Consider the following 15,951-nt stretch of genomic DNA (forward strand, 5'->3'; position numbering starts at 1 on the left):
CAAAAAAAAAAACACAGAAGAATCCGACATAAATTCCGCGCGTTTAGGCAACTCCAGTAGCCAATAAAAATCATGTCATCTGTGTATAAAAATCACGTCATCTGCATATAAGAAATGTGCTAAATAATAAGTTTATTTGGAGTGCCTTACTGCCTTAGACTTTTTATTTTTCAAACTTATTTTATTAAAAAATAACATAATTTGCTCAAAATAAATAATATAAAAAAATGTATTTTTAACAGCTAAATCAAATAAAACTTTATAGGTATTATTAGAAGTAAAATAGTTTGAGGTCTACCTTTAAAATTAACAGTTTATCTACCGGTTTTGAATATGTAATAGATTCGGAGTTTAACATCAACTATTGCAAAAAATCAGTTAAACACTTAACACAAATAAACAACAGTTTTACCATAACCAGTTACATAAATAGTTCTTACGTTTTACCTTTGCAACATATTTGGCCTAGAACTATTTGTATTATTCAAATTTATTTGCAATTTACTTTTACAACCATTTTGCGAGCAGTGTATGACTAGTTTAATTTTAATTTAATTATATATTTATGTTTGTAATTTTTACATTTTTTACAACGACCACTTTATTGTATTTAGGTTATCGCACTCTCCAAATTTGAAGAGCATCGATGCCCTACTTTGGTTAGATTATGTTGTCTTCCGTTGGCTTCAAAGTTTGGCTTGAACATTCTCCCAGAAAACCATACAGCCGGTTTGTGATTTTAATGTTTGAAATTGCTTTTTTAGTGTTACTTATTTTTCAAAGTTTTAAATTTTGATGCCCTATATTAATCTCCATTTATTATTTTTTAAACTTTTTTTTCTATAATTTGTGATTGAATATAAACGTTAATAGATTCTAAAAATTCATATATAAAGGTATTCTTCATAATGGGTAATATGCGGTCACCAAAAGTCATACAAAATAAAATAAGTATAAAATTTATATCCAGGGGCGGACCCACGTAGTGGTCGTCGGGTCCCGGGACACCAATATTTTTTAAAATTTCGTTAGAAGTGATATAGAAAATTTTTGAAAGAACCCATGTAAATTAGCACTTGGACCCACTCTATACACATGTTAAACATCTACTCTGGTTGGAAAGAACCTGGTGTTAGGTCTGGAGTGGCCCGGGTTCGAGGCTTCTAAGCAACTATTTACTCCATTTTGCTATTTTTTGTTCAATTTTCTAGTCAAATAGTCTGCATATAGTTACTAGGGTTTTATTATAATAACATCAGAATAGAACCCTGCTGCTTAAGCCTCCGCCGGACCGCCCACTCCCTGCCGCCGCCGCGGCGCTTCTCCGCCACCAGCCACCCTCTCTGCGCTCCTCCGTCATCATTTCTTTCTGATTTTTTCTCAACTCTCAGGTAACTTTAGGGCTAAAAAAAACTAACTCCATAAAATAAAAATGTTCAACTGATTGATTTAATTGCAATTATATACTTAGATTGGTAATTGTATGTTGTATATTATTGTTTGATTGTGACTTTGTTATGTTAAAAACTTGAATGTTAGGGTTAATTATTCAAGAATCATTAAAAAAAGAATAGGGAAAGGGTTTGAAGATGGGGTATTGTTTATATAATATATATATTAGATTTAGAGAAGAACCATGCTATGGAGTTAGGGTTTGAGGAGAGTAGCACGGTCTAGATCTTGCAAAAACGGTTCATTTTAAGAATGTTTCAATTTGGCTCGGGTCAAAACGATTTTCTTTTTCTAAATTTTAAATTTGTTCGGGTCGAAACTGGCTTTGACCACTAGACTCTTGTTGAATTGAGTTGTTTTATGAAACAAAATATAACTTAACTAAGCATAACTTAGATGGTCTAGCTATTCACATTTTGACCCGATCCGACCTGACCCATACAAGTGATACAACGAACGACCCAAAAAATTTGAACGCCGAAAATAATGGTACCCCATTGTCAAAAAATCCTGGGTCCGCCACTGTTTATATCCCGTCTTATAAAAGGTTAAAGAAAGAGAAATTATATAAATATATTTTTTGAATGACCATTTGGATCATTACAGTCGTTAACTCACTCGATCATCTCTTTTTCATTCTTAGATTGAAATCCATTATATGTGAGAAAACTCATTTCCTAACCTGAAACTATCTATTTTTATTACAAATGAACCTTAAACCTAAGACTACCTTTTTTTTTTAAGAAACACTTGGGTGTCTTATATCAACTATTTGGATCATTGACAAAGAGAAACTACATATAATTCTTAATACATAAAAAAAATTCAAAATTATAAGTTATATTCTAGGTGCAACACGAGTTATAAAAATATATAAATTATCAATCATAAGTTATATTCTAGCTGCAACACAGTTGAAAAAATGAAGAAAAAAATAATAATAAATGTAAAATCATGCAATAACAATAACAACAACAACAACAACAATAATAATAATAATAATAATAATAATAATAAACAAAACTTGACCACAATGAATCACAAAAATTGTTTGGTGGAGTTGAAATGTTGAATAACTGAGATTTGATAAAAAAAGAAAGTTAGTTTGGGCAGGCCAAGCCCATTAAAGGTAACCGGGTAAGAAAGGAAAAACGGGTTGATCCATTGGGTATTCATTCAAACCCTAAAGCCCTAATCTAATCGATCAACTGAAGCAGCTCTTGTCCCCAATTCAACCTGTTAGTTTCTCACAAGCTTATTTGATTCTGAATCTAATCATTCATCTTATCGTTGTTGTATGTGATTATTAGGTATAAAAAATGGCATTGGGATTAATAATGGGAATAGCGAGAGCATACAGACGTAAACGAACATCTTCACTCAATATCCTCACTTCCAAGACAGGACCTCGTGATTATTACAAGGGCAAGAACTGTAAATCTACTGGTTTTCACACCCGCAAAGGTATTGTTATTATTATTATTATTTCACTATCATTTTATTATTATACAATCAAACTGTAAATCTATCGTTAAACATACAATCTAATCTGTCAATTTGAAAGTTAGTAATGATACTATTGAAACAATCTAATAAGAAAATGTGCATTTACAAGCTAACAACCTGTCACAAAATAACGTTAAGTTTCTGAATATGCGAGATAAACATTACAATTAGATGGTGAAGACAACATGGTCATGAGTTGTGCTAAGTTGCTAACCCATATTGGCCTTTTTCAAGTTAAAATATTTTATAATATTTGCTTGTTTGACTAATTTAAGGTGACAAAAATTAACCCATATACCAATAATTTTTGCCCACATGCGTTCTTGTGTTTGTTCATTCCACTAAACGAACATAAATCATGGTCATGTTCGTTCAATAAATAAACAATCAATTCCTTTACAACCCACTCAACATACAAAAGTGAAGAAAACAAAGTTACCTTGGAGTCAAACCCAATCCTCCAATTGATCCGGCACGAAGATCACTTGTAATGTCATCGTACCGAGTTTGGTAAGCTTTAGCACGGACTGACACCTGCATAAAGATTCGGTTCTTTCCTCAATGTAAGATTTGAGAAACGATGGCGTTTTCCAGTTGGTGTTGCCATCGGGCCTTTTAAGCTAATTTTGTTTCTTCTTACTGATTATAAACTTTCCCATGTGACAACTTTGGGTCATTGGATCTACTTTTGTTCCTGCATAATGTTCCTCCCATTCTATTGGGAACATCTGTAGCATTGAATATCTGCATAATAAGAATGAGTCAATGTTTGACCAAAAAGGTGCATGTCTAAAGACAATGTATATACAACGATACAGATTCATCATTTTGAAAGTCCATAAATTGACCACATAAAAGTCAAACAGCAAGTCTTCAGTTTTGATTACAGGGGTTTGGTAAATGTGGCTGCAGGCACCTTGTTTCGGGTTGTGATAGATTCAAGATGTCAATAGTTTTGTTTACAAAAAAGTATTTTGACTTGCAACGATTTTGTTATAGGCTGAAACTAAAAAGCACAGGTCAAACATTGTATGTACATTGTTTCTTAGACTTTCACCTTTTTGGTCAAACACTTATAAAAATTAGATTTTTTTAAACAAATAAGTATTACGACTTGCGAGGAGTTTTTTTTTTTGAATTAGTATTGGGTCATTTACTGCAGTCTGCCAATCAACCTTAGTAACGGACCAAATTGACCCATTTATAAAAATAGTTTTTTTTAAAAAAAAAACAAGTGGTTTAGGAGGCTGTGAGCATTAAAATACACATTATGTAAAAATATAGACATAATTGATATAAGATTGCTGCCACAAACTTGGTTTTAAAATGCGTGATACGCCCGATGAGTTTTAAAACTTGGTTTTAACTCAGAAATGCGCGCATCAGATCGCATCAGAAAAACTCACTTTGCATAGCCAAAACCTCATCAACCAAGCTTGAAATCTTGTCACTTTTGAAAAAATGACTAAATATATACCAGCGTTTGCCTTGATTTGAAACATTCATAGGGGTTCCAGCTTCTCGCTTTCCAATCACCTTCAAACCTTAGAGAAGAGCATATGCAACTTTGTCTCCAGCAAACTGAATTAAAAAAATAAACCATAGTTGACTTTATTTGCTTATACAATTAAATTCTTTTTTATAAAAGAAAGCGTACCTCATATGTTTCATCCAATAATGCTTGCCTTTCAGAATGACCAAGTGACCAACAGGAAGCCTAAACTGGTGAGCATCTCAGCACTACATATTTAAAAAAACCAACTTCAATAGATCATTTTTCAAGTGAGATCGTAAACAACCAAAGTTCAGTGAAGTGTTGGGCGGCGATGACAATATACTACGCCGTAATCATTTTCGATCAATTTATCAATCCTCTCTTGAAATATTGTATAACATCGTTATTTTATCAAAGCTTTTACACTTTGTTCATCACCACCTATCTCCAATTGCCACCCTGTAGATGTATTAAGAATTTCAATAATCAGTTATATACTAAAGATTAGGGCTGTAAATGAACCGAACGAACACGAACAAGGCCTTGTTCGTGTTCGTTCGTTAAGGAAATAACGTGTTCACGAACACTTAGCGAACGAGATTCTATGTCCGTGTTTGTTCATTAAGGAAATTAATGTGTTCATGAACGGTTCACGAAAACATACGAACACAAATAAAATCGGCAGAGCCTAGAGATTAAGACCGATGTATTCATCAATGTGAATAATGAAAGCATGTAAACGAATTGAACGAACACGAACAAGGGCGTGTTCGTGTTCGTTCATTTAACTTTAAAGGAACACGAACACTTAATCGAACAAATATTTATGTTCATGTTCGTTTATTAAAAAATGAAGATATGTGTTCGTTTCTAAATGAATATAACTAAACAAAGATAAATGAACATATATGAACACAAACAGGCATAAACAAACATAAATGAAACACTTAAATGAACACAAATTAACAAATATAAAACTTTAAGTATATGACTCATCCAAATAATATTTAATTATTTTTTATTAACACATAAACAAACATAAATAAACAGACAGAAACGGACATAAATAAATGAACATAAACGAACGTTCATGAACATAAATGAACGAACGGAACATGTGTTCATGTTCGTTCGTTTAATTAAACGAACACAAACTTTTTGTTCATGTTCGTTCGTTTATTAAATAAACGAACATAAACAAAAAGTTTGTGTTCGTTTATTAAATAAACGAACAATTCACGAACAGTTTACCGAACGTTCGGTTCGTTTACAGGCCTACTAAAGATGCATGATTTTAGGATAATGTATATAGGTGATTTACTGTTTTAGCAATAAAGCAGATGAATGCTAAATATATCAAAAGTCACTCAACTAACGTATAAACCGTTTCTACTTTTTGCTCAATGGCGCTTATTTCCGACTTATGAAGATACATTTTTAAATTAACAAAGATTCCAAACGTATAAAACCCAGTGCCATTTGGCATTTGTCTCTCAACGTATAATCCGTTGACCAACGTTGACTTTCTGGTCAACTTTGATCATCAAAAACTCAAACATGCCAAAAAAGTCAATAGTGCTAAAATGTCAAAAGTAGTCCAGATTGATTGTGCAGTCAACTGTGACTGCATTTCTAGTTAATTCATCAAGCTTATCAGTTGGTTCATTATACCCTACCTTGTATTATTCCAGTTATTACCTACAATCCAAATTAATTAAGACAACAATCCTACAAAAATGAGTCAAACATGTTGAAAGTCAGATATTCTCTTCTATATAGACCTTGTAGTATGACCATATTTTCCGTACTATCTTATATCTTCATATCATTTCTTTTGGGCCACCTGAACACTATAGGAACACTAACAATAGACTCAATAACAGGAAGATCAAAAGCTAAAGCGAAAAATATGGACTAAGCTTAATCGGATAAATATGATATCTACTAAAGTCTACTTTATAAGCTCAAGGTTCAAAACCAATCCCACATAGAATAGGCAGAACCTGAGATTAACCCCTACTTCAGAAGAGTTGACTAATCCAATGTATCTATCCAAAACAACTTTGACTTTAGCCACCACTTAAGATAATTATACCTATTGATACCTATTGATAATTTGGAAGCTAAAATAAAATAAGAAAAAGAAACTTTAGTAAAAAAATAACATAAAAACTGAACAAATCACAATAAAAAGTTACAGTTAAAATAAAGTAAACAATTAGCTAAATGAGGCTTTAAAGTTTTGAGTCAAGTGTATAGGTTCATATTTGGATTGTTTTCGACAGTTTGCAGCTGTTTACAGATTTGATCGAGCTATTCATAGGGTAGTCTGGTCAATATTGCAGAATCTGTTTAAATAGGAAGCAAGTGATAGATTGCTGTTTCGGGTCATATTTTGTTGTTGCGGGTTACTTAGTTTTGAGGTCTTTTAGGTAAATTGCTGCAAACGAGATAAAGTTTGAATATTAAAAAGATCCAGGGGCATTTATGGAATTAGTGTAATATGTGGTTTGACCATATGAAATCAAGTAAAGAAAATTGTTTATCGAAAATGCTTAATTTAAAAGAAAAAAAATACTTATTCAAGAAACTCGCCATCAAGCTCAATCATTGTGTTCTTTACCATGTCTCCTCTAAATGTCCTTTACTGTAGTCAACAGAGTTCTGCTAACTGTTCATTTTACAACCAGTGCAGCTAAATTCTTGTCCTTCATGTGTCATAACAAAAAGATCATTCCTAAATACAATTAAAATATATATTATTGAAATAAATAATTTAGAAATACAAATTGATGATATTAATCTAGATTTAAGCAAAAATAATAAACTTAACAAACAACTCTTGCTTAACCATTTGCACGTGATTCTGCATGTTTCAGTTTCTTTAGCTGCACTTCAAGCATTTGTATAGTACTGCTCTTTTTGAGTTATTAGCTAAGCATCGCTTTTCTCTATTGTTTCTTGAAGCCGCTTCTCAGTAGCAACTTTATCCCTCTTTTAAATCTCTACCTTGCTCTCTTCAACCTAATAACAAGTTGGCCAAATAACATGATATAATTTTGGTAACCATACTATTCACAAATATAAGTTGATTAGAAATAACTGCCTGTAGCTTTGTTAATAGCATTCACCCAAGGAACAAAATAATCATGTCAGGTGGGAAGTTTTGGCTTTTAAAGATAAGTTAATTCAATATTTTACCTTTGGGCGTAGTTTTCTAATGGTTGATTCTTGAGCGGCTTGCATCTTTGAAAGCTCTTCACCTAAATGAAGAAAAAGGAACAAGATTATAAGAATTATATTTCTAGAGATTACCAAAAAAGAAATGGATACACCAAAATACAGTATTATTTACCTTCTGCCATAACTTGACTTGAGAGATGATTTCATCTTTTTCCTTGTGAAGAACAGTTTGCGTCACATTCTTTTATTTTGCACGCGTGATGTATCTCTTTCCATCGTGAAAGCATAAACCTGAATTTTTATAGATTTTAAAGCATATTTTAGTAAAATCATAACGTTCCATAGAATGCTCTAATCCACCCCCTCCCCCCTACCAATCACAGTGTATGAAATAAAACCTAAAACTTATCAAAACCCATGAAACCCTAACATAAAAAATCCAAACGATCCTATTCAAAACGATGGAACACGTAACAACAAAATTATTCGCTTACCTCTAGTTCTTAGTGACCTTCCCACAGAGTAGACGGCCACTCATCCTCTGCCTTTTTCTTCTGTAAAGTTATTCGTTTTCCTCATTCGAAACTCAATGAAAGTCGCCGTTGAATGTGAAGGTCGGGGTGAAGAACGACGATGAGAGGAATACGGAAAGTGGGGGAAGAATGAGGTCATGAGATCTCTGATTCAAAATTTAAAATCCTAAACTGAAATATGCAGAACCCGCGTTCAACATTTGAAGGAATTCAAAAACAAGGCAGGGTTAAAATACTATTTTGCCCTTCCTATATGTATTATAATATTGTATAGATTTGCGTATTTTGTTTCCAGTATTAGAACATAATAATCAGTTTCGTGTAATTGATTACATTGTTCTGTTTTTAAGATATTATGACTTTATATTGTGTTATGCTACATATTTCTGTATTTGCAATGTGGATTATATGTTTTTTCTTCTAATATTATTTGTGTAGGTGGTTATGTTGTGGTGCAAGAGAAGTTGCCAAATTACGTTGTTCCAGATTTGACCGATTTCAAGGTGCTCAAACTAGCCTTTGTTTATTCGCTCAGTTAATTCTTATTGAATACACACACATCATGTTAGGATCAGATACAAAAAACTCTTAACACAAGAAATGCACTGAACTACTAATAACTAAAGAATTATCATTATTCTATAGTTTATGAACTTGAGTAATTATCATCACATGATGCGGTGATGATATTGCATAGCTGCAGTTTATTAGCGCGTCACATGTGATTCGTGTATTTGTCTGATGTGGTGCCTTATGCTGTAGCCAATATTTGAAAATTTTAGACCAACAATCGCAGTGGATCTGAGCTTTTCATATTTGCATTTGACCATCGATTGAGCAATGGGTTTTAGTATATGAACAAATTTGACTAATAATTGAACCAATCTCACTATAGATGATGAGAATGCTTTATATTTTAGTGTTAGAAAGTAACAATATAAAATACTGTCTATAAATATTTCTTTTTTGTAACTTTTAAGAATAAATGCGTTGCATACGTGATGCGCACGCATCGGCTTTTGGGATCAAAATGCACCAGAGCGCTATGGGCTTTTTAAAACTAAGATTATTATGCTACTTCACTTTGTTGTAGTGTAATTACACATTTACACTACAACATAATGAAATAGCATAATAATAATAATTACTCTATTTTGACTCTCTATATGTAGTTTAGGTTACTGACTGAACTCGTAACAATTGCAGCTGAAACCCTATGTTTCCCAGTGTGCTATCAATGCCAATACAACCGATGCCGGTGCTGGTGCTGGTAAGTGAATTAGACATATCTAGATGTTTGGATAAGTAGGAAATAAGTTGTTATTCAGTTTTTGGTATTAAGATTATGGTTTTGGTTTGGATGAATTTATATAAACATTTCCGACGATTTTCATGAAATGATTGTTGGAATAATCTTGTTGGCTCATATATGAAACTGTGAAACATTTTTTAATGGTTAAGTTTATTTTTAAGTTGGTATCTAATTCCCAGTTTAGAGGAATTATATATGACTCAGATTTGTATTGATTCAGTTTGGAGGTTAAGTTAGGTTTATTATAAATAGTGAATCATGGGTTCATGTAATTGGTACATGTTGATTTCTGGTTTTCATTATTGATAAAATTAGTGTCGATCAGGTTTTGATCAAACTGTGATCTTGCGCTTTTTCTTGTGTTTGTGATTCTGGGACATTAATGATGGAAGATTTGACCCGAACTGGATTGTTTAAAATTTAAAAATTAGTTTTTATGTATTTCAGAATTGATTCGATGACTTTGAAATGATCAGTTGCTATATTTAGTTTTGTTGAACAAATGTCGGTACGCCAATGTTGTTGACTTGTTTCACAACTTGCAACTTGACCCAGATGGTAAGGTGCATTTGATTAGCTATAAAATATCTTTACTGAAATGGGTCCACCAATTTTCATCTGTGTTTTAATTCAGTGAGTGTGTGTGTGGTTCATTAGTTTGGGTAACTAATTTGGAGAACAAAGAAATCATTGGAGGTGATAGGCTGTGAGGTGCATTTTGGTAATCTTGTGGAATTTTTATAATCTGGAAAGTGAAAATCCTAGAGGGGGGATCATTGCTCATTGTTCAAATATAAGGTTGTTTGGGTAAAACTAAATTGTCTATACGAGGGTGTGTTTGGGATTCCTTATTTTCTTCTCCTTATAACTTATTGTGATAGAATAAATTATTTGTGATAAAATAGTGTTTGGCAATACAAAAGTCCTTTTTCATTTCTCCTTATTTACGAGGCTAAAATATAAGTTTTCAATAAGTTAGGATTTCCTAACTTATCTCCTTATCAATACAACTTCCCATTACACCCTCATCCCACCATTCCACTCAACTCTTTAACCACCCCTTGCCATAAAAAATGTCCTTTTGTAGTCATTTTAAAATGACTAAAATTAGTGAATATCAACAGACGTTTCGTGGCTGGTCGAATACTGGGTGGTATATGTTTGTTTAGTTGGCGGCAAATCAACTCTGCACATTGAAATGTAACTGCGAAACTCTACGTAGTAATTGCACTTGCACATTAATGTGAAATAATTAGCTCTTCCTTTTTGTAATGAACAAAAGATGATGCGTAGATTTAGAAGATTATTTTTTTAATAAAAAGATCGGTTGAAGGAGTCTTTAAACAATCATTAAAGACTACATTTTAATGGTTCATAGTCTAAATTATATATTAAAAGTTAACCTTAAGTCTGAATGGTTAATAGACTACCTCGATAAAGCGGTCGTTGATGAAATTTTTTTTAATCTTCTTTCACATTCCCGTCGGTCTATAAACGAGCCAGAAATTTGAGTTATCGATTTGCTATCATAAATGTACAACGATTTGCACACAATGATCAACTCATATTTGTAGCTGTTTTAGTATACATGCACTCATACAGCTAGAAATTTTCTAAAGCTCTTATTCACTAACCACTTAAACATAACCTTTTTTTTCCTTACTTTTAAGTATTTTAATTTATCAACAAATCCATCTTCACTAGGTTCTACCAAATCTTTAAATGAGAATAACTAAAGTTGTCTAATGAGTATCAAAATGAACACAACCACCTAGAACAATTTAGTCTTAATCAAATAGGCCAAAAGTTGGCGAATATACATACATTACACACACATATATATATACATATATATATATATATATATGGCTAAAAGTGAAAGTGAATATTGGTAGGAAGAAACGATTGACAACCGTAAATGGTGGTGGATGGTGGGGATCAAAGAGGTCACATTATTCAAGAATTTATTCGTTTAATTGAAAAAGCATGACATTTTGGTTAACATGGGCCCTTTGTCTTTATACTCCCTGTGTATAATACATGACATGATATATATATTATTATTATTATTATTGTTATTATTTATTTATTTATTTATTCATTTTTGAAAGACAAGTTTATTTTGCTTTCTAGAATTTGTACTCACAAATTTTGTGTTACTTTGTCTCTATCACCTGACCATCGAGACACCAACCCAGGGTCATGACTACAAATTATATCTATGAAAGTTCATATGAAATGACAAAGTACTCAATTTCAAAATTATCAAAGGCATAGTGCCTAGGAGTAGTGGCCACTACCACACTTGTGGTTTTTGATAAAGCAAAATATAGTGATCAGGAGAGAACATATTCTATTCGATATCGACAAATGAGAGGCTATGGACAAAGGTAGAGAATGTTTAGGCAAGTCCAATATCAAATGTAAACAGTGTCATATTTTAGGTCATCATGCTAAGTGAATGTCGGCACAAAGACACTAATTAAGGGCTTATTATACTCAACAAAGTGAGGAGGACCATTATCTTTTGATGGTCACTTGGACCAACCAAAACAATAACGCGTGGTTCCTTGACAGTAGTTGTATTATTCGTACGCGTTACAAAAGTTATTTATTTAAACAAAGTGTTTTTCACCATGTTCACATGATTATGCTTTTCACTATGTCCACTAGAAAAACTTTAATTTTTTTTTAGTATTTAAACAAAGTGTTTTTTAATCTTTCTTAACATATAATATAGCTTATCTCTTATAACGTTATTAAAACATAAAACTTGATACACCATTGTAAATTATTTGTTTTTATCTACGTTTCATAATTTTGAGCGGTACAGCCTAAGTATAATGTAACTAATGTTACATAAATAAACAAATAAATTGTAATAATATATCTTAACTTCCACATGTTAGTGCTGGTGATGCGACTATAATATTGTAAACCTGCGAGCCGCTCTTTGAATAATATGTAGGGGTGTACACGGCCCGAACTGGTCTGGACGAGAGCATGTCCGTGCCCGTCTGTTAAGTTTTTTACGAATAAACAGACGGTTCACGAACACTCTACCGAACGAAAATTCATGTCCATGTCCGTCCATTAAGAAATTGAGGTTGTTTGTGTCCGTCCGTTAATATTGTAAACCAACGTTAATGGAAAATAATGGACAAATGAACACTAATGAACATTAACGGACAAACAAACATGTGAATATTAATGGACAACAAACACCAATGTACGCTAATGGACAAACATAAACGGTTACATATTAATTCCAAACATAAATCCAAACAATTTCACCTGCAAATTTGGAATTACACCATATAATATCCAAATATACTTAACACTTAATATATTAACAAGTGGATTACTATAAGAGACATCAGACATATCTAGCAATAAAAAAATGTGATTAATAACACTAGAAAATTCCACAATTAAATTAAAATACTGGATGTATATAAACACTTACAATACCGGACGTACGTTACCAGACGTAATCGGACGAACTTGACAGGACGTTCACAAACACTATCGAACGGATTTGACCCTTGTCCGTGCTCGTCCGTTAAGCTTACCGAACGAAACTTTTGTGTCCATGTTCGGTTCGTTTATTAAAACGATGAACATAAACGGACTTTTTACCGAACGGACAACGCCCAGTTCGCTTACAGCCCTAATAATATGTATCAAATTTATTTTTTATAAGTAGGTATTAGGTTGATCCAAACTCATTGGGTAATCCAGCTGGTATTCTCAGTTTTCACCTCAATAATTTTCTCACTTTTTTAACGTGCACCTGTCTTGTTTTGAGAGATCCCACCGGCACAACTCCGTATATCTTTATTCTTCAACATCATACTTTAACAAAGCACATACCTACACTCTATTCCACTTTAACAAAGCACATTCCACTATTCAACATCATACTTATAAAACTCCATTCCATATATCATCATACTTCATCTTCACTATTCCTGTATTTTCTAAACAATTAGCACAACCACATTACTGTTGGGTTTCAACGGTGGTTCAGAACAAACGGTCAAACAATTTTAACCCGTTTTAAGTATTGGATCCGTTTAAATAAATATTAATCGTTTTAATATATAAGACGAACCAAAAACGCAGCGTAAAAATAAATGATTAAAACGAACCGGAAACCTGAACTCGGATCCGGTTACAACTATACGAGTACGATATATAATTAAAACACAACCATAGATTTAATATAGTTATTTATACCTCGGTTATCGAAACCGGGTGAGACACCAAGATCTAACAAACGTCGCTAGAGGTTGACACGAACAATCCGGTAGCTTGTACGGCGGCACGGCGAGTGGCGGCGGCGCAGCAGCTTCGGCGGCGGCGGCGGTTCACGATAGCAATACGCGACAGTCCACAGCAGAAACAGTGACAAAAAGAGCAGTATCGGCAACCGGGAGCAACAACAAGGATTAATGGTGGTGTTCCGGCGAGATGCGAAGGCTGGCGGAGGTGGCGGCGGTTTTCCGGTGACCGGAATTACGGCCGGCGGCGGCAGCAAATTAGGGTGGCTAGGGTTTTGTTAATGATGGATTAGTATAATAATAAACAATGATTTGTTTATATATTATTAAATTAGGGTTAAACCTAATCTCAACCTATTGGGCTTTTGGGCCAATCATCAATTTTAAGCCTAGTCCACTAACAGTCTCGATTATTCATGTCTAGCCCAGTTAACATCTTAAGTAGGCTCGGGGTTCGTTAATCTTGGTGTAACTCTTACCGGGTCAAATTCGGTTCGGTCCGCGTTGACTTGACCCGAACCGACCATAATATCCAACAGTCTCCCACTTGGACGGATTTGGGTCAAGTATCACAAGGCTAGCAGCTAGAGGCGTTCTAGCTACACATAGCTGTTTCCAACCAAATATGACATTTTTAAATCCATAACCAAAATATCTTGGAATACCTTATTGCAAGATAATGAATTTATAGTAATCGTTGTCATCTATCCTTTCTGTATAAGACATCAATTGAACAATGATACATGGATCAAATCAATCTCATATAGTGTTCAATTATTATAGTTCTCGATATAGAGTCAAAGTGGTCCAATCAAACACACCGTAAGTTTGGGTGAGGCCTCACACTTTACCAGTTTGAATCAACGAGGGCGCCAATATGTCTAACTGTTACATTTTAGTGTAGGAGTACAGAATCCCATCTTGACTACATACAACTCCCACTGAACTTTAGAACATTCCCAATCAATGCCTTTATAGCTGGCAGTTACGCAACAGCGGTTAACATGATCAAAGAATAATCCTCGGTAAACGAAAGTTCCAATATGCATCTTAGGTCTAAGGATACTAAATGAGCATACTATTATCAAAACATCTTATGATCAAGATACATGAAGATTATTTGATGCGATTTACATCCAACTTCATTCATAATGAGGTCTGTGAGTTTGGAAGTCAACCGCGTGAGTCCAAAGTCAGATACTCTTAATTCAGAGTCGTTCACATGAGTCTGACCGACTACGGATAATTTAGAATATAATATTCACGGATTAAACATATTAAAAAGAACACAGTTGTATTATTATTCAACGTTTGCATTTAACCTTAAATCAAAAGTGAACTGAAAAGTACAACCGTTTAAATGTTCATACATCCAAATACTAAATCAAAATAAATCACTAGCAATTCTAAGCCCGATAGCATCTCTATGATGATCATGCTTGTCCTGAGTCATCGGCTTAGTGAACGGATCAGCTAGATTTTGATCTGTGTCAACTTTGCTTATCACGATGTCACATCGTTCCAATATTTCCCGAATAAGATGGAACTTCCTCAAAATGTGCTTGGTTCTGTGATGAGACCTTGGCTCTTTGGCTTGAGTAATAGCACCTGTGTTATCACAGAACACCTCGATTGGTATGCGAATATTCGGAACCACGTCGAGATCGGTGATGAACTTCTTCATCCAAGCAGCCTCTTTAGCAGCATCTGATGCAGCTATATATTCGGATTCGGTGGTAGAATCCACCACTACACTCTGCTTGGAGCTCTTCCAATAAATAGCTCCCCCATTGAGAGTGAAAACGAAACCCGACTGTGAGCAAGAATTATCTCGGTCAGTCTGGAAGCTAGCATCAGTGTAAAACTTTACAGTGAGCTTCTCTTCCACTCCCCCAAACACCAAGAACATATCTTTGGTCCTATTCAAGTACCTTAGAATGTTCTTCACAGCAGTCCAATGGGCAATGCCAGGACTCTGTTGAAAACGACTGGTCATGCTCAGGGCATACGAGACGTCAGGTCTAGTACATAACATAGCATACATGATAGAGCCAACCGCAGAAGCATATGGAATTGCTTGCATACGCTTAGATTCAATGTCCGTTGCCGGAGATTGCGATTTGCTCAACACGGTTCCTTTAGTCATTGGAACAGCTCATTTCTTGGAGTTTTCCATTGTGAAGCGTG

The 15,951-nt window shown here is 33.8% G+C and overlaps 1 protein-coding gene across 1 annotated transcript; it reads left to right on the plus strand.

The window, feature by feature from the left end:
• Positions 1 to 2,761: 2,761 nt before the first annotated feature.
• Positions 2,762 to 9,567, plus strand: LOC143558655 (uncharacterized). The gene is made up of 3 exons (XM_077047452.1): positions 2,762 to 2,916; positions 8,608 to 8,672; positions 9,376 to 9,567. Exons 1-3 carry the CDS (start codon positions 2,772 to 2,774, stop codon positions 9,445 to 9,447), a joined length of 282 nt encoding a protein of 93 aa, XP_076903567.1. The 5' UTR covers positions 2,762 to 2,771; the 3' UTR covers positions 9,448 to 9,567.
• The last annotated feature ends 6,384 nt before the right edge of the window (positions 9,568 to 15,951 follow it).

Source organism: Bidens hawaiensis, unplaced genomic scaffold, assembly GCF_021521415.1.
Source record: "Bidens hawaiensis isolate Kalapana, Puna unplaced genomic scaffold, B.hawaiensis_p1.1 tig00019582_1, whole genome shotgun sequence".
NCBI classification, from domain to species: domain Eukaryota; kingdom Viridiplantae; phylum Streptophyta; class Magnoliopsida; order Asterales; family Asteraceae; genus Bidens; species Bidens hawaiensis.

Coding starts and splice junctions, on each gene's coding strand:
- LOC143558655 (XM_077047452.1), top strand. CDS start 2,772: ATGGCATTGGGATTAATAATGGGAATAGCGAGAGCATACAGACGTAAA. Junction 2,917..8,607: donor TGGTTTTCACACCCGCAAAG/GTATTGTTATTA, acceptor TTATTTGTGTAG/GTGGTTATGTTGTGGTGCAA. Junction 8,673..9,375: donor CAGATTTGACCGATTTCAAG/GTGCTCAAACTA, acceptor TAACAATTGCAG/CTGAAACCCTATGTTTCCCA.